At 37.2% G+C, this 19,980-nt stretch overlaps 1 protein-coding gene across 2 annotated transcripts; it reads left to right on the top strand.

The window, feature by feature from the left end:
• The first annotated feature begins 10,037 nt into the window (after positions 1-10,037).
• LOC148039015 (very-long-chain 3-oxoacyl-CoA reductase 1-like) lies at positions 10,038-12,213 on the top strand. 2 transcript variants are annotated; one of them, XM_087674884.1, is made up of 3 exons: positions 10,038-10,744; positions 10,885-10,954; positions 11,037-11,315. In XM_087674884.1, exons 1-3 carry the CDS (start codon positions 10,074-10,076, stop codon positions 11,172-11,174), a joined length of 879 nt encoding a protein of 292 aa, XP_087531010.1. In that variant the 5' UTR covers positions 10,038-10,073; the 3' UTR covers positions 11,175-11,315. The 2 variants fall into 2 exon arrangements, with proteins under 2 accessions (XP_087531010.1, XP_087531009.1); XM_087674883.1 differs by having other exon boundaries at positions 10,039-10,744; positions 11,068-12,213.
• The last annotated feature ends 7,767 nt before the right edge of the window (positions 12,214-19,980 follow it).

Raw genomic sequence — 19,980 nt, 5'->3', positions numbered from 1 at the left:
GAATGGCTCCCAAAAAGAAAGTCGCAGGAAGCATAGGCGCTCAAGCTACCAGAAATGCTGGGGGGACGAGCGAAACGATCAACGCAACACCCACGAATCAAGCCCAAGTTCCAAGCATTAAAAAAAATTCATTTAGGACCTAGTTCTCGTGGATGGGATAGTGTCGTGCATAAGGTTTCGTTTATACTAAGTTGCATGCAACGGTAGGGTTGAACTCGCATAAGTTTTACTCGTCTAAAATGATAAGGTCATCACCTTACCTCACATGAAATGATAACTTCTACACACATAAAATGATAGCTTTTTAACCAGTTCAGTGCATGACTTGTCCTTTGGAATTCTTGTTTTGCGATCATGGTTAAAAGAAACACATGAAATGCTTACTTCTGTTCATAAGTTACACTCGCATCATTGAAAAATTAAACCCTAGACTTTCATAGATGCAAGTCACATGTGATCCGGTGCATTGGAAATAAGTACTCATTGCCTAGAATAAAGTGAGATAAAAGCTGTTTAGGGACAACTATACCAAACGAACAACGAGCATGATGGTTGGGAACTCCTGCATAGAACTGCACTAAGAGAATCGAAAGGATCGCAAGCATCTAAAACACGTCTTGAAAATTTAAAAATCAAGTGTTGCCATGTGTGTTAATTGAGTGGTTGGAAAATGAAATTATAAGATCCTTCGCTGGGTTGTGAATAAGGCATGCCCAATTGCCTTGACTGACCCGCTAGTGCTTTAGTTAGGGACTAGGATATCCTAAGAAAGTATAAGTCAACTTACCAAGACCATTTGCTCTTATTGAAATTACTGGGATTTCGACAAGTCGCGGATAGACCCAAGTTCGGGTACTGGGCATCCGGAAGAAAGGAGTCATACCTTAGCAGTGGGTCGCACAAATGACCTCCGAAATGTTTGTTCTTGTACTTAGATACAGTATTTGATTCTTTGCTCAAAGAAATAATTCAGGAAATACACTTAAATGCTTCAGGTTGAAAGCTTGGAGGGAGAGGCAGGAACATTTACCTCCGACGGTCCGCCTGGCCCTATCCAAGGGGGTTGTTAGCCGCGCTGGGTATATGGACCTAACTCACCGTGAGAGGTCTCTCCATAGGTACTACTTGGAGCGGGAGGACGCTTGGGTGCCAGGGGAGGCTCTCGCCGTAAATCCCTTGCCTCCGAATCCCATACAAGAGACCGTGAAGGAACTTGCTTGACATTGTTTTTGTGTCAGTGCCTAAGTTACGTGAAGGAACCCGTGATTAATTGGTTTTAATTAAGGAAGCTAATTTTGCATGTCAAAACGTAATGTGTTAGGTAATTAGATAACTAAAGCAAACTGAGGAAAGTGCGGTGGACGTGACACCCGTCCTACGGAATGGTGGTCCCGGTTAGCTGGGAACTTTTCTCAAATGATGAGATGATAAGACAATCAGGACCTAGAGACTTGCCGGTAGGAAAGGAACCCTGACCCCAGGTCGATCCCAAGTGGAAACGGCTGGACTCTTCCGCTCGGGGCAGACTCAGGAAGACCTAGATCACAAACCCTGTGTCATTCCCTGCGAGTGCCAAGTGGAGCCTTCTAGACCCTCCTCTCGATGGGCTGCTAAGACGTGTCCCGCAATCGGACAAATGGACACGTTACACAATCTATGTGGAACAATACTTCCTATATCCCACTACCAAAAGAAGAAAAAGAAAGTTGATCCCATAAGCAAAGACTCAACTCTTTTAAGTTGGAGATTGTATTTGGTACCTCTAGGCTATTTTCAAGCTTGGGGGAAGACATCAAAGCTATACATTCAATGAAGACATGAAGATAAGTGGACTTTTTAGAGGAACAATTTTTTTGGACATAAGATCTTTTTCTATTAACTTGTATAAGACTACAACTTGATATATGTTTAGTGTTTCTCATTCAAGTTTCCTATATAACTATAAGTTCTAAAACATTCGATACATTAATGCTTATAGAACTTATCAAATATCATTGATAATGACAAGCCTACTTACAAGCTACATGTTTTCTCACATTGTGGCTACCTTACCAAGGTTATCTAACAATGCACATTTCAAAGTAAAAAAGCATCATGCAAAATGATCAATGAAGTTGTAAAGAACACTCCATAGAGAGGGATAGCATCACACCCATAAAAGAGATGAACACTTTCTTTTTCTTCCTATCCATTGAATTTTGATGAGCAACTTTAACATGGAAGACCCATTAAATTGTTATTGATATAGACATTATATTCCTTGCATATTGTGCTTGACTAGATAAATCATAAATATATTTCCCTTATTCAAGTTAAGATTTGATACATCTCAATGCTAAGTTTGTGAGATTGCTCAAAGCAATTTCACGAATATTATAGCCTTTTGACTACAACATTCATTTAAAAAGTACAATAATCACATCCTTATCAACATTTAAGTTGTTACTTTCTCATTAAAGGTAACTAAATGATAATAATGTTTCTTTGTCTAACATGGTCCATTAGCATGAATCCAATGCTTCCTATTTAGATGCGTAATATTTTTCTTTGAGCTTTACTTCAATGCTTTTAAGATTGCCTTTGAACTCGTATAATAACTTTTATTACGACAAGATAATAACTAATTGCAATCCAATGATTGAGGCTTTCTTGTTCATTTTATTACACTCTTTAGTGGCATCGTATTATTCTCCACTCACTAGTTTCTAGTCATCCTTGATCATTACAATACTCATTAGGTCTTAGTTTGGCAAGTATGATTAATTATTTGACCATTGTCACTAAGGCCACTTCATGTGATACGTGTGTGATGTTGTTTGCATTTAGATTAAATGGAGAATCTAAGGACGAGAAATGTACCCAATTTTTCAAAAAGGTGGGCAATACAAGTTTTAGTTAAATTAGGTCGTTATTTTATCACTCGCATATATATATACATATATATATATATATATATATATATATATATATATAGATATATATATATATATATATATAGAGAGAGAGGAAAGAGAGAGAGTTTATAGAAACTTTCAAGTGTAGCCATAAGTATCTACCTTCTCATGAAGTTCGCCCACAAAAATACTAAATTACAATAAAATTAAACCTCTAACTAACCATCTATGAATCTCTAATCTTTGTTTTAGTGTTTATGCATTTCTTTTAATTTTTTGAGAGCGGAATGATCTCATCTAAACATATTCTTGCCATTACAACTCCTCCAATACAAAAACTAGGGGTCAAAGGCATAAATAATTTTGTAGTTGAAACTTGATTATATAGTTTTGGACCAATGTTGGACCTTGGATGTACATTTTTAAATGAAGAAAGCACTTAAAGTCTAGAAAATTCAAGACAAGAGGTGAGATTAGATACAAACCTCAATTTACACGTTTTGGGCTTTGGCATGTTTATGTGGATGGAGCCAACACTTGGCTCTACCTAAAATGTCGATGTGTACCTTTAGTTCTAAATGCAAAAGACATTAAAATCAAAAAGTTGCCCTCATGGCATCTCACATCAAATTGAGATGATTGTTAATTGCTAGATATCATACATATGTCATTTCGTGCCACATTGCAACTTACAATGTTGAGATGAGGTGATTTGAATGCTATGACAAAAGATCATTCCTAACCACAATGAACCTTATCACAACTACATTAAGGATGCACATAATAAAATATGTTCTTTTGTAAGTGCAAAAACCTTTAAAATAGAAGATCCTAGTCATTGTGTCACACTAAGAACATCCCTTCAAATAAGGTAGATACTTAGTTGGAAGAATAAAAATTGTGTTAGGAGAACTAAGATTTTGGCCTTGTTATCAACATTCCAAAATAGAGATTCAACATCATGCATTGCAACTTCTTGACACTTGCATGAGAGATATGAAGATCAAGCACATCAACTTCTCTTTGTGCTTATAAATTACAACTCAAATATAACCATCCATGGTGGGAAGAGACGTTACGCAATTGGAGAGTACTGATGAAAAAAATCCATGTGTCGATGTTTTGCCTTTATTAACATGGGGCATGGGCTTTTTGCATAGAAGTGAAAGCTTATTCAATTCAATGTCAACCTATCCAAGGTACCATGAGAGTGACAACAACCTTGAGCATGGGCATGCATGCTTACTATAATCCATCGAGGACTTTGATGTTTTAGGAGATTATAAATAAGGACTATACCCATAAAATTCACTTTTGTGAGTATTTATATACCCATAGAATGGCTTTGCTGAGTGCTTCACTACTTTGTAAACTAGTAGAGCATACCATGGTTCCTTGGTGAGTGCTTCATATGCCCTAGGCCTACTTTGCAAACTAGTAGAGAATATCATGGTTTTGAAGAAAATATAAACAATGCTTTTCATTGTGTGAAATAAAAAGTTTCAAACTAATGCCTTGCAACAACCACTTTCCAATTGTTATTGTGTTTCTTTCATTTGAAGAGTTACACACATTGCATCATTTAGACAAAACCTTAGACTCTCCTAGAGTTTGTAATAAAAGCTTCCACATTGGCTTTGAGGATCATGATTAAGGGCAAGTATGATAAACACTAAAAGATGGACATATAATAGGATTTTAGGTGTATAATTGACGAAACCTTTTATGTGTAGATGTTGCATTATACAATATGGAATGAATCTATTGGAAAATTTGTTGTACACCTACTTTTAGTGTAATGAGGTCCTCAAGAATAACATCTTAACTTGAATCATGGGAAAACACCAACTATGTATGTTAACCAACAATTTCATTATCCTTCTACAAAACAACTACCTCAAGAACATTAATGGCCTCAAAACAATGAGAAACTTGAAAATCCTTTGTATTTCTTGGTTGAGAAACCTCATGTATAGTAATGTTCTCTCTTCTCAAAGCCAATTGATAACAGACAAAGCTTCAATTGCTACAACATTTACCACATTTCTCTCCTTTTCAAGCTCAATAGAAAACCAATGAATCATTTCACTTGGAGATTGAATCATAGAGTGTACTTCAAATGGAACTTCTTAAAAACCATACAAACTGATTGCATTATGCAATTCTTCATATTGAACCAACTCTTGCAAAGGAATTGTAGTGCCAATCTTGTAATCTTGCTCTTCTTGCAAAGGAATTATAGTGCTACTCTTGCAATTCCATAATTCTTGTAGCAAAACATTGAAATGTTCTTCATATTGATGACTTGAAATATTATCTTGCATGTTGGAAACATGGGTATCTTGAACAAATACATCCAAGGATGGTGCATTTTTCACTACGAGTAGTGACACTTCTTCAAGTTCTTGCAAAGTTCCTTCATTGAAATCCAACTTAGTGGCTAAATTATCTTCCTTAGCATCAATAAGAGAACAAAGAAAATCATTCACAATGACATACTCATTTGCGAAACCATAATCGTGAAACTTATAATCCATAACATCATCTAATCTTCTTGATCACCAATCTGATCATCTTCATTGTTCATAATAACTACTAGCTTGTTTTCTTCTTGATTAAAGTTGATTGGAGATTGATTATGGTAGTTTGAAAAATACCAAAATATGGAAAATACCTTGAGATTATTGATGCAAAGTGTGTGATGATCCACTCTCCCGTTGGCAAGTTGCTCTGTTGGGTTTGGGGCACTTGAGGATTCTTGGCTTCTTTGGCTCTTGTCCTCTCTTGCTCCCTGTACCTCAATATTTAGCAAGTCCACAAGTAAAGAGCACAAATCATCATCATCATCACTTGAACTTGAATCGAAATCTGAATTGGAATCCAAAACATCTTCATATCTTTCCTTAAGCTTTCAACTACTATAAGCAACCTCCCAATATGCTTAACACTTGAACAAGACCTAACTTTCTTGCCTTCATGATTATCATGCCATTTATAAGAATCATGAAGAATATCCTCAAAAGAATCCAAATCCTCCCGTGCTTTATCCATCTTTGAACTTGAACCCTTCTTTGTTGCTATTGAAAACTTCTTGCGAATATCATTAAACTCATTGCATAAATGAAATATGCAAAAATACTTGCAGGATTTCCCTTCTTCACAAGACCCATGAACATCTTAAACAACTCTTTGAAGCATGTCTAGACTCAAAACAAACTTTGCACCGCTTCTTCTTTTCCTTTGATTTACCCATTTTAATTAATCAGATTGAAATTTTAAACTTCAAAACTAAAAAAGAAACCTAAATGCTCTCTTGTTAATCCTCTGTAGGCTTCCTGTAGTAGGCCAAAGATATTGCTTTCTCTTTCTGAGTAAATTTAGTTAGAGTTTGGTATAGAGAGGGCATTCCTGCAATAGTGCTTGTATTTTGAAATATCTTTGTGAACAACCTGGCTCTATTTTCATCCACGATTGAAAATCTTCATGCTTCTCCCCCTACAATCTTCTAAAACACTAGTTTTTGTTGCATTACGAATGGTTTCTTCAATTCCTAAGACTTGAGACTAGATAAAATAGAAGAGTAATTTTTCCTCATACAAGCAGAAATGTGAAATTAACCCTGTGAATCGCATCATCCCACTTCAAGTAATATATCAGTGCTTCAAACAATTGTCACTACTTCAAGTTGTGATTAAAAAATCCAGATATTTGGCATGAAATAGAGATCTTTCTAGTTAGGCTATAAAACCAAAGATACAGGAGGATAGCAATGTTAAAATTGTATCATCTTGTTACATGAAATGTATCATTGCTTTATATAGAAAATTTAAATTTCTACCATCAAACAAGGTCATTTTTGTTGGTGTTTGAAACCAAAGGTACAGAGAATGTATCTTTCATTCATAAAACAAGGTCATTTTTATCATCAAACAATGTCATTTTCATCCATAAAACAAAGTCATTTTTCACAACGCTTGAAACCAAAGATTTAGGATGACCAAGGATAGGAGCATGGCAAGATCGCCAAAGTGTTTCAATCCCAAATCTATGTAGAGTGCATAATAGGACTCAATTGCCGCATACAGGAATAGAGTAAACTGCATCATGTAGTGCAAAAAATACGTAATACTATATTAGGCAGCTCATAGAAAACTCAGAAATGATGACATACAGACATAGAACTACACTCTACAATACTCATAATGGTAAATCAGAGGTGAAATCAGAGTGTATGCTAGAAATAGATCAGAAATATAGACAAACCATGGTGCCAATTTTTAAATCTCATATATCATCAAACGAATCCATCATACAACAAGTCGTAATCATTAAGAATGATCAAAATGTGGATGACACCACCAATACCTCTTCAGGTCACGTTGAAAACTACCTACATAGCTATAACTTCATGAGACAACAACTTCATGAGGCATTTTAAGTTTACTTCATATAGGAAATAGTAAAGACTAAGGCTCTAAACCATGCTAAGGGCAAAGATAGTGTGTCAACCCAATGGCTAACAATCGAGTAGTGAACTTATACCAGCCTACCAAACAAAGCACTCAGCAGCAGCAAACTAAAGTCCATAGTGCCATTGCACGATGCAGCATTCCCCCTCCAACTTGGTGCTTAATAGGCACTCCTCCAACAGTCAACCTACCTCAATCTTCAGGTGCTCCTCCATCCCACGTCAAGTGCTTCTCCATCTTGTGGTGGCTAAGAGGTTGCTTATCAATGGACATTGGTTGTGCTTGTAGCCTACAACGGCTAAGAGGCACTTCTCTAGCTTGTGCTCCAGCCTGTGGCGGCTAAGAGACTACTCATCAATGGACACTAGGCAGTGAACTTGTTGTAGAACAACTAGAATTCAATAGGGGATTGTGAACTTTAGAGCATTGAGGCTTTTACTCAGGTAAGTTACTTGTGAATATATGTGTGCATCACGTAGGTTCAAAATAAGGTATTTTGAAAATACCATTTTTATACATTTTTTACATACAAAAGGGTGTAATATAAAGGGATTATTTATAGATTGAATAGAAAAGGGTTATGTTTTATTCAAGAAAAATTCATAGATAAGGATATTTATAAATATGCCTTGCATGCACGTGATGTAGAGGATATACATATAATAACTTCCACTAGGGCTTTTATTGGCAACTGTTGTGAGCTCATGAATGCCTGCTACTTGGTTTGTGGATGCAAAATCAAGATTTGAGATAAGTGCTTGCATGACCCTAGTTCATACATCATACAGTTTCACTTATTTAGATTAGATTTGGTTTGAAGAAAAAAAATAGAACAAGAATGCTTGCTAGATAGGATAGACTTAAGAGGCCTATAGGATTTGATTTGAAGGACAATACAATAGCAATGCATGTTGGACATAACAAACTTAGGATTTAGGTTTGAAGAAATAAACAATACAATAGCAATGCTTGCTCAACGTGATAGACATCGAATTTGTCACTTCTTATCATGCTTGAATTCTTAAGTAGACGCTTTCTTAAATGCATATAAAGCTAATATCATGATAGTTTAGACTTTGGAAACATAGTGTCTATGAATAGTTATGATTCAATGAGCATATAAGTGAGAATTATAAGACAAATTAAATAATCTCACAATACTTTTTATTATACTTTCTACAACAAGAAGTAAGACAACTTGAAAGTTACCTAATAGGATGCTTCAAATTTAGTGACACTTGGAGATTTTAAAAGGACAAACGTGAGGATTGAAAGGGACACTTAATTGAGCAGTATTGCTTCCAAGCATAGTTATTACACTGAATCACAAGTTGTAACATTTGAGTTGTGATGAGAACTTAATAGTATGCTAAGAGAGAGATATGATGAGAACTTAAAAGTACACTATAATTATTATGGGAACTTAAAAGTTGCTAGTAAGTGCACGCATGATACAATTTGCAACATAACTCATAAGTCTCAAACTCATGCACATTTTTTGTTGTGTGTTACAAAGTGAACAAGGCTACCTAAGGGGCATCGAGTGATTGTAGTACAAAAGTACAAGGACATCAATCATAAGTTGCAAACCATGTTAGATAACTATCATTAACTTAAGCTTTAATTTACATTTACCTTGACTTATGACTCATTTAAAGATTTCACACAAAATCTAGTTATGTGGGCTTATTCTATCAGATGTAGACTCCATTAAATAAAATGGAGGTGTCAAGAAAGGGGACAAACATAGGTCATCCTCCAAAAGACCTATGACAAAAGTCCATAAATAATGCTTTTGGTATTGCATCAAGCAATTTGAGCATCAATCTCAATGAGGCATTGCTCAAGGGAATTGTGAATTCCAATGTTGAGGGAGAAATTAGTCTAGCATCTAATGAAATGGAATCAGAAAAAAATGCATCCCGAGGAAAGAAGATCATTTGAAATTTCAGAGATGATTGGAAGCTTTATTTTCCATGGGCGAATGTTGTAAAAGTTGTAGAAAAGAAGCTACGAATGAAATGAACATGGTGCATAGAGTTTAAAATGGATAATCCTTTGCTAAGGAAGGAAGCACTACATTGCAAAGAAGTGCATTGATGAAGCATGCAAACGCAAAAGCTCATAAAATTGCAAAGCAAAGATGGGATATGAAGGAGAAATAGGTAGCATTACCGGCAGTGCTACCAACGACCAACGGCCATGTCCGCATATTCCCAGTTTTTCAGGCGCCGGTTTAACGGCCCGCAACAGTCAACAGCAGGCCTGCTTTTTGAAGGGCGTCATGCACGTTTTTAGGTCCATAACACGTATTTTACTTTCATTATTTTCATATGGCCGTCACCATTGAAGTGTATATATTTCACATGGGCGTCATTTTGACGGGTAGAGTTAAAAACTGCAAGTTATTGATACAAGTTACTAATTAACTTGGGGTGCCCAGTGCCCAGTGCCCAGTGCCCATTGCCCACTGCCCAGTTCCGAAACCCTACAGGCTACAACTTACAACGACCTCTTTTCGAAATGTTTATCATTTTCTTGGATTTTGTTTTCTTGGTTTTTGCAACAATACACTGTACTCTATGCTATAGTATGGACTCAACAGTGCCTGGTCCTGCTGACTGGTCGTGTCACGTGCGTGCGCCCTATATCATGATCACACACGTCCCTTTGCCTTTCATCTCTTCTCACCTCCATAGCTAGCTTGCTGATGAGAAGCCTGGATATGCTCCCGGCCAGCCTCATGCCTTCTTCCTTCCCTCCGAATGCCCATCCCCACTTCCTCACCATCTTCGCCCTCGCCGTCCTGGGGCTCCTCGCCATCCTGCGCCCCCTCTCGGCCCTCGCATCCTGGTCATGGCGTCACTTCCTTCGCCCCGGCATGCATCTCTCCCGCTATGGCTCCTGGGCCGTCGTCACCGGCTGCACGGATGGCATCGGCCGCGGCTTCTGCTTCCAGCTCGCCCGCCGCCGCCTCAACCTTCTCCTTCTCGGCCGCTCGCAGGAGAAGCTCGAAACCCTAGCGTCTCACCTGAAGACGAAGTACAGCGTGCAGGTGCAGTTTGTGGTGCTGGATTTTCTGGATCCTGACCTCGACGCGGGGCTCTCCAGGGTGAAGGACACCATCGCGGGCCTTGATGTGGGGATCTTGATCAATAACGCAGGGCAATGTTATCCATACGCGCGCTTCTTCCATGAGGTCGATGCAAAGCTGACTGCGGACCTCATACGCGTGAATGTGGAAGCGGCTGTGAAGATGGTGCAGATTGTGCTTCCAGGCATGATCAATCGCAAGCGCGGCGCCATTGTGAACATCGGGTCCGGAGCTGCGTCAATACTGGCGTCACATCCCCTCTATGCACTATATACTGGCACCAAAGGGTACGTTGCTTCTGTCTGTGTGTGCATGAAGAGCAAGTCTGCTGCATGTGTTGGTAATGAGCAGGCAGGTATGGAAAAGGGGCTGCCCATAAGCTGGCGCACTGTCTCCGGTTATCATCTAATTATGTCTGATTATGCAGGTTCATTGAGAAGTTCTCTAGAAACTTGTATGTGGAGTACAAGCACAGTGGAGTTGATGTGCAGGTTCAGGTATGCTCCTGGTCTTACTTAGACTAAAATGCGGACAGTATATCCATCAATTCTAAAATCAGATCAAGCGTGTTCTTATCAGGTTTTGCTGAAGAGCAAATGCTTGGCGATAGGTACCATTGCTCGTAGCAACGAAGCTAGCATCCATAAGGAGGCCATCGTTCTTTTGTCCATCTCCGGATGCGTATGCCCGCAGTGCAGTGAGATGGATCGGCTATGAGCCTGTATGCACACCTTATTGGACACATTCGCTTTTGTGGAAGCTGGTGGACGTACTTCCGGAGCGTCTTGTTGACGCAGTTCGTCTGAGGGCAGGCATAGATCTCCGGAGGCGGGGCAAGCTGAAAGAGTCCCGCAAGAAACGACAGTAAGAGGGGAAATCTGTCCAAGGCCAGTGCAGCTGCTTCCTCGTCCTCTTCCTCTTCCTCTTCCTCTTCTTCCGGGTCGGGAATCAGGATGGATCTCCAGCGGCCATTCTTGTCATTTCCGGAAGCTGCAGTTCTCGTGGGTCCCACTCTAAAATTTTGACGTGCCACCCGACTAATGTTTACGCAACTATCAACAGAAATCATACGGACGTTGTGAGGGATATTTAACTAATAATATCTAATTCCCCTTATGCCTCAGCAATGTTAGGGTTTGACACGTAGCCCTACTTTTCTTGGGACTCTATCTTTTGGACCTTGCCATCGCACACACAATCATTGTGAATTTATGCTTTGCATGGTATTGTGATTATAGATATAAATATATAACCAAAAGATGCAAACCATAATTACAATTGGAAGCATTTAGCATATATGTCGTATACTGATATATTTGTACTGCTTTACAACATGATACGAAGCACATAACATAACAAAAATATCCAATACAATTACATGTACCATTTTCTTGTTATATGATATTATATGCTCTAAATTGCTTTTAGTTTTGGACAAGCATTCCTTATTATTACCCATCCACAGATATTTACCCAAAATTTTTACACTTCCACATGGATTGGCAATTTTCTAAGTTCTCCGTCTAGTGAAAAGTTTCATATTATTTTGCCATTCATAGGATGGGTTGCAGACTCTTGGAGAGGTGGCCGTTCATCAACTCCTAACATTGTGTAGCAACAATATTATTTGCATGAAGATTATTGTGGCCAAATGGTATAGCAAAACACCTCACATGGGCATCGATATAGGTTCAAGTCCTCAAAATGACTTGAACACATGGGCATCGATGTAGGTTCAAGTCCTCAAAACGAGTTGGACAAATTTTGATACTTGAATCTTTAATTTTGCGCTGGATTGAAGATAATGAATGCGCATAGAACTTTTATGTTCAAAATAAAATTTTGTTCTGAATGACTTATGAAGAACATCAAAGCTTGTGCTACTATGATGAAGGATGGCAATCCCAAACATAGCTATATCCAAATAAATAAGTTCAGACATTTGGAACATACTTCAACAATGAAGCGCAATAGAAAAAAAAGTTCAAAACATATATTTCGAACAACAACGAACATCAAAGTTTGAACGATAATATGATAAAGTTTTTATGTTTTGATTAATACGGGAGCTTGAACTGATCAATTCGGAAATATAGCAAATAGACTGTTATGCTATCCTTAAGAATATAAAACTTCAAAATGTAATCATTTCAAACTTCGAAACTTAAAGGATATTGGAAAAAATAAAGTAGTTCAAAAAGAATCTGGTGTACATACAAAATAGAGGATTCGAATCTTGAGCAATCGTAATCAATACGATCTTACATCTATTGCACTATGGTCTATGATTATGTAGTGGACCTACTCTTTTTTTTTAAATACTTCTTACTAGTTTATTATGGACATTGCCCGATTTATGTCATCCGGCTGACAACTCAAATCGAATGCCACATCAAAAGTGAAGGTGGGCTATATCCTGAGTTTTCAATTCAGTAAATGATAACAATGGCTGCTTGAGATCTATCGTGACCTTGCTTCTTCTTCTTCTTCTTCTTGAATTGCACTAGGATCACGATCACTTTCGTGCTTACACATGTTGAAACATTTGTCTACATGTGATTTCAAAAGAGTTGGATGGCTCTATCTTTCTCATGTTACCTTCCACACGTTGTGTGATAGGATAAGGGTTGGCTTTGTTTTCTCCATAGCCTTTTTCCCACAATGTAACCTCTTGAAAATGATTAAATGATTCATTCTTTGATCTTCAAGATAAGATACTAGACTCCATTTATTAGTATGTGTAAAATGTGAATTTTCTAAATCATTTATACTGGGACAAGGAGTGCCTAGATTCTCCCGACACTTCACACCAATGCACTAAGATTTGAAACATCTATGTCAATAACAATTAGGACACTTTGCCTTCTAATGCATATTTCATGTGGCAAGAGGATTCATGCACGTTTCTCCCGATGCTTCACACTAGTGTTATTAACAGTTAAGAGTACTATGTGTCATATGGCACATACCACTATTAGGTCAATGCTTGGCACCGATGTTAGTAATAGAAAAATCTTTGCATCAAGAAGCACAAAACCTATTTAATAAAGCATGTGTATTGTCATACTTTTTACATGAAGCATCAAGAAGCCGTTGCATCATGTATACATTTATATAGACATTAAGTGTACATGATATAGTTATATTTTAATTCACATCTTTAAATACCTATTTTGTAACTTATGTTTTACTTTTGAAGCTACATCTCAATTATGTTTTTCATCACTATTATTCAATTGAGAGCTTATGTTTGCCTTTTTAAGATACATTTGAATAATGTAATTAAAATCCAATGTATTTCTTAGCTCTGTATAAAACCGTGCATTAAATACACTTTAAACTATTCCTTTGATAAGAAATCTTAGTGTTTTTCCAATATAATTGTATTCTATGTCTACAAAGAAAATTTGTTTAATTTCCCAATACCTTTGTTAAACATAAATTTGCATAAGGATGTAAAACATTATCTCTAAGCATAGAGATTGACACCTCAAATAGAGAAAAAGAAAAATTCCAAAGAATTTTATAAAGTTATAGAGGAACATAATCTCTACTTTCTTTGTCCAAAATCCCAAAGTTAAAGAGAAAATATCATAAATATTTATATAAAGGATGGCTTCTTCTTCCTCCCAAATTTTGTCAAATCTAGTGCACTAAGCACATGGAGGAGTGAAGCTACTCATATCCCCTCTTAGACTATGTTGTTTCACCTAAAAGTTGAAAAGAACAGACATCAATTAACTCACATATGCATTGAACAATCTTAGTTTAAAAAAGGGTAATCCATACCGAGTGAGGTCATTTGTTGAGCCTTTACATTTGTTGAGCAACTTGAAAATTGGATGCAAACTCTCAAAGCAAGATAGATCTTAGAACTTCCACTTACTCCAATCATGGATAATCTGATTTGTGTGCTAGTGAGATATACTATGCTCACAATCAAATGGCAGTAAGTGATAGCATTGAGCATAGCTATAGTGGAAAATCTCTTTAAATAAAGGAGTGCCCATATGAGTAAAGGAGGAGTAAAGTGATCATTGGGCAAAGTGAATTGTATCCATTGATAGTTGACAATGCATGATAATTTACATCATACTAATAAGTTTGATTCATAGTCCCAATCACAACTAGTAAGTTAAAACCGCTTGTGCAACCACCATGTCTTATGATCATTAGCCAAGTCTATGCTCATATCCAAATGCAATAAAGATATAATAGAATGGCCTTGTCTCTTGAGAATGGCATTGTATTTATTTTTGCAATTGTTTATGCAACCACCATATCCTTGTTCATTAACCAAGCCTATGCTCGTAATAAAGATATGGAAAGACCTTGTCTCTTGAGAACAACATTGTATTTATATCTATCTCTCTTACAGACATAGATATATGCATATTCTATATGCAATTATCTACATGTAGCTAGTACAATTTTGTTTGAACTCTTGTATTGTACCTACATGATGCCAGGAGGCATATTTCACGGTGGATTCCGTGAGGTTTTACGGTGGATTCCGTAAACTTTGTTGACCGGGGCTCATACACAAAGTGGATTCTTTGTGCGAGAAGTTGATGGGGATGCCTATCCTTTTCGGGCATTTCATTAATTTAGTGTGTACATGGGTGATTCCATAGCGGGTGATTCCGCAAAATACATATTAAATTAATAAACGTTTATGAGTTTAGAGTGCGCACTCGTGATAAATTCAGGTTAGGATTGATTTCTAACCAGTTGATTTATTTATGTAGCTGAAGACTGCTAAGTATTCACTTTTGTCGGTTTAATTGTATTATTTTACTAATTATTGTGAATGCTTCAGTTGATGTGTAGAGATAGCAGCAGTAGCGGAGGAAAGCATTGGAGGATAGCGTGTATTTGAGTTATCACTTATATTTTGATGGGCACATACCTTAGGCATGGCGCCTATATTTTGTCTCGCCCATTTATCAAGGCGTTGGATATTTATTTATTATTTTTGTATGCGCATGGACCCACGATTATGATATTTGTATTTCGACATTGTATTGGGTATGCCTGACTCTTTGGGCGCCCGCCCATTAGCTTTATTTCTATTTTGTGCTAAAGCAAACTCAAAAGCCAAAAGCGTGCTATTTTGTAAATTGGGCTATTATTTGAGCTTGAAGATGATTAATACATAAAATACATGCTTTGTGGAGCGTTCACACAAGGCATGGGGGGAGATTGTACCCAATTGGTCTCTTGTTCATGTCGTGCATGCTTTCTACCTTGAGTTTTGTGCAAAAAGTAGAGTTCTTTTGTTCTTGGGGACCTTTCGGTGCTCTTTACGCAAGCATACAGCATCCGATCTGTGCACCAGTGGTATCAGAGCGAAGCTGAGATCGAGAGCTTCCAATCGCTACCCATTTTGTGCGAAGACGGAGCTCCTAGAACGATTGAGCTCTACAATCAGTTTCATCGCGAACGGTCGATACGGCTGGATTCTTGGCGGTCAAGAACCTCTATCTACAGCCTCTGATCGCGAAGGACCAGCCTGGGGAAGTGGAGGACCACGTCAATATCTCCCTACTCAAGTCGTTTTTCTAAGACAAAACAGATAAGCTTCATCTCCTTCATAAAGCTTAAAAGCTTAAAAACTAAGCCTTTTAAAAGCTTAGCATCACCAATTTCAAAATCGGCGGCATCAGGATGGATTCGCCGTGATTTTCGGCGCTGAAAAACGGCCCCCCTCCCTAAAATTCGTCGTTTTGTTATTACAGATTAAGCTCCAAGCTTAATCCACTAAGTCTCAAGTCACAAAAATCTCCAAAGTTTGTCAAGTTCCTTAAGTTCTGTAACTCTGCAAGTTCTGTAACTCTGCAAGTTCTGCAAGTCAGCAGAGGTCGAAACTGACTTATTCCAAAAACTCCCATAAGGACTGTTCCTGCGCAGAAGCACTGAACTGCAAAGTTGCTCCCTGGAAGACTCTGTTCGCATACGCAGACTTGCTGAACCAATTTCAGCACATGCAGAAGGTCATACGCAGATTTTACGAAGACTTCAAATCCTGCAACCGCAAAAGTCGAAGACCGTGAAAGCCAAACAAAAATCTATAAGCCTTGTACACCCGACTTTGAGCTACGCTCATCCCACTAATTGGATTTTGAGAGTGTGAGGTCTTTTGAATTTTTACAGGATGACGGAACAAAATATGGATGATTTAATGGCTGAAGGCGATCTTCCTGAACCTACGATGGAACATAATTATGATGCAGCTGGATGAAGAACGAAGAGCCCGGCAAGCTTTGCAAGTTCAATTGGCCAATTTACAACGATTGACTACCGACAAAGATGGACCACAACTCGAAGATCTTATCCGATGAACCATTGATGCGACTCTCGAAGCTCAATCCATCTGCAAAGAAACAAAGATAAGTAAAAGAAATTTCAAATTCTGTACTTTAAATGGAACTCGAGACGGAAAGACTGTTCTTGCATTCATCAGTCAGTTTGATGATTACTTCCATGAATAGACATACGCTGAAAAAGATAAAATTAAGTGTGTCACTAATCATTTAGTGGATTGAGGATCTCTTTGGTGGACCGTGGTTCGTAAGAGCATAGATTGTCCCACTACCTGGGAGAATTTCAAAAAGAAGTTTATGCAGAATTTCCTTCCTCCTCAATTCCATGAAAAATCCATAAAGCAATGGGACCTTCTTCAGCAAAGAGATCGTGAGCCTATTTCCCAGTACACCGAATGCTTTTGGAATGTCTTACTCCAACTATGCATGCTTGAAGATGTACCTGAAGCGACTCACAAGCGCAAGTTTATGTCTGGATTACTTGGGTATTACTATGCTGAAGTCAATATGTTCAAGCCTGCAACTCTTGAAGATGCAATTTCTTTAGCTCATGACATTGAAGACAAGATTCGAGGAAGAGATAAGCGTCCACAACAATTTCAAGCAAATGGTAACTATGGTTCAAAGCAATTCAATTTAAATTTTAGAAGATTCAATCAAAGTCGATTTCCTTCATCATCTTTCCGTAAGTCTTAGACAAAACCACCTCCTTTGTTCATCAAATACCAATCAAAACCCTAAGCCATCCTCACAGCCAAATCCTAATATTCTTAGACTTCCTGCCATTGCAAACAATGTATCTAAAGCCAAACCTATAGTGTGTTACAAATGCCATCAACTTGGACATCTAGCAGCCAATTGCCAATCGAAGAAGCCACCTGTCCATATCAACTATCTTGGAGCAATGGAAGATGAAGAACATGAGGAAATGCTCGACTTTACGGAAGATGAGGACGACATTACTACTCCTTCGGATACTTTACCAGGTATGCCAACTCCACATTCTTTGTTGACAATGAAATGTTTAGTGCATGGAAAAGAAAATATTATTTTGCATGATGATGGTAGTACACATGATTTTATTTCTACAAAGTTAGTGAAAGAATTGAAATTACAAACTGTTCCTACGCATTGTCGCATTAAAGCAGCATTCTTAGGCACAAGGTATAATGGAACACAAGAGGTGCATGATTTAGAAATTCAAATTGGTGAATACACTGAAAGAAGGAATTTTCTAGTTGTACCATTACAGTCCAGTGATATTATCCTAGGTATGCCTTGGCGTCATTAGCATAATCCTGACATAGATTATTCCACATATTCAATTAAAATTCATTTTCAAGGAAAACACATTACATTGTATGGTATGCACGCATCCAATAATTTTTTACTGCTTACTCATACTCAAGCTAAACGTGCATTACGCAAAAGTAGTAAATCTTATCTAATTTGGGTGAATGAACTTCAAGCTAAAGAAAAACATATGCACCCTAGGCATAAAGAATTCCTTACACAATTTAAAGATTGTTTTGCTGAAGATTTACTACCTGGACTACCTCCTTCACGTCCTGAAGACCACAAAATAGATTTAATTCCTAGTACACAACCAGCCTATAAAGCACCATATAGGCATAACCAGATTAAACAGAAAGAAATTCAAAATCAAGTTGAGGAATTATTAAACAGAGGATTAATTAGACCTAGTAGTTCTCCATTTGGCGCACCTGTTTTGTTGGTCAAGAAGAAGAATAATACTTATCGCATATGCATTGATTATCGTGCCCTAAATAAGATTACTGTAAAGAATAGATATCCAATTCCTAGGGTAGATGATCTTATGGATAAACTACAAGGTTCTGCCATATTTAGTAAAATAGATCTTAAATCTGGTTATCATCAGGTGAGATTAGATAAATTTGATATATTTAAGACTGCATTTAGAACACAATTTGGTCATTATGAATTTCTAGTGATGCCTTTTGGATTGACTAATGCACCTGCTACATTTAGTAGAATGATGAATCGCATATTTTTGAAATATCAGCATTGTGTTATAGTATTCTTTGATGATATCTTGGTATTCAGTAAAAATGAGAAAGAACATTATGAACATTTGTCTTTGGTTTTCAAGTTGTTGAAAGATAATCAATTGTATGCTAATCCGAAAAAGAGTGAGTTCTTTCAAACAGAAATTGAATATCTAGGTCATATTGTGTCATCAGAAGGTATTAAGGTTGACCCTAAGAACATAGAAGCAATATTGAATTGGCCTATACCCAAAAATGTGCATGAGTTACGTTCTTTTCTAGGTCTTGCTAGTTTTTACAGGAAGTTTGTGCGAAATTTTTCATTACTTGCTTTGCCTTTGACTAAACTTTTAAAGAAAGGTATTGTTTATCATTGGTCTGATAATCAACATAAATATTTTGATTTATTGAAACATGCATTAACCCATGCTCCTGTATTACAACTACCTGATTTCAATAGACCATTCTTTTTAGTAGTTGCTAGCGGATCTAGAATAGGAGCCGTACTTATGCAAGATAATCATCCCATAGCCTATTCTAGCTGTAAACTGAAACCATCCAAACTTAAATATTCCACATATGAAAAAGAATTGTTAGCTGTTGTACAAGCTTTAAGACAATGGAAACATTACTTAATGGGTTCTGAGTTTATGATTAAGATTGACCAACAAAGCATTAGACATCTCCTTAATCAACCCCAAATATCTGACCAACATAGCAAATGGGCAGCTTTTATTCAGAGTTTTCATCCCCTTATTCAACATCAACCAGGAAAAGAAAATGTAGTAGCCGATGCTTTAAGTAGAAAACCAACTATTCATAATATCTCTGTCATATCATTTGATTCTCTAACTCCTATGAAAGATACTTATCATCAGGACATTACTTTTCATGCTGATTGGAATAAATTAGTTGGAAATAACTGGATTCCTATTGATTCACTGTCTTACAATGATGGATTCATGTTTTATGAAAAGAGATTATGGTTACAATTCCATTTAGCTATTTTGTTTTGAATGAGATTCATTGTCCTCCATATCAAGGTCATAGAGGTATCATATCTACTTTGCGTACATTGACTGAAGATTTTTATTGGCCACATATGGACACTGATGTATCTAACTTTGTTTCTGAATGTTTGGTTTGTCAAAGAGTTAGGAGACATCATGGTAA

This window comes from Lygodium microphyllum, chromosome 3 (genome assembly GCF_053477565.2).
Source record: "Lygodium microphyllum isolate KBCC chromosome 3, Lygodium_microphyllum_v1.1.10, whole genome shotgun sequence".
Classification (NCBI taxonomy): Eukaryota; Viridiplantae; Streptophyta; class Polypodiopsida; order Schizaeales; family Lygodiaceae; genus Lygodium; species Lygodium microphyllum.
This window is presented reverse-complemented; position numbering and strand designations above follow the sequence as displayed.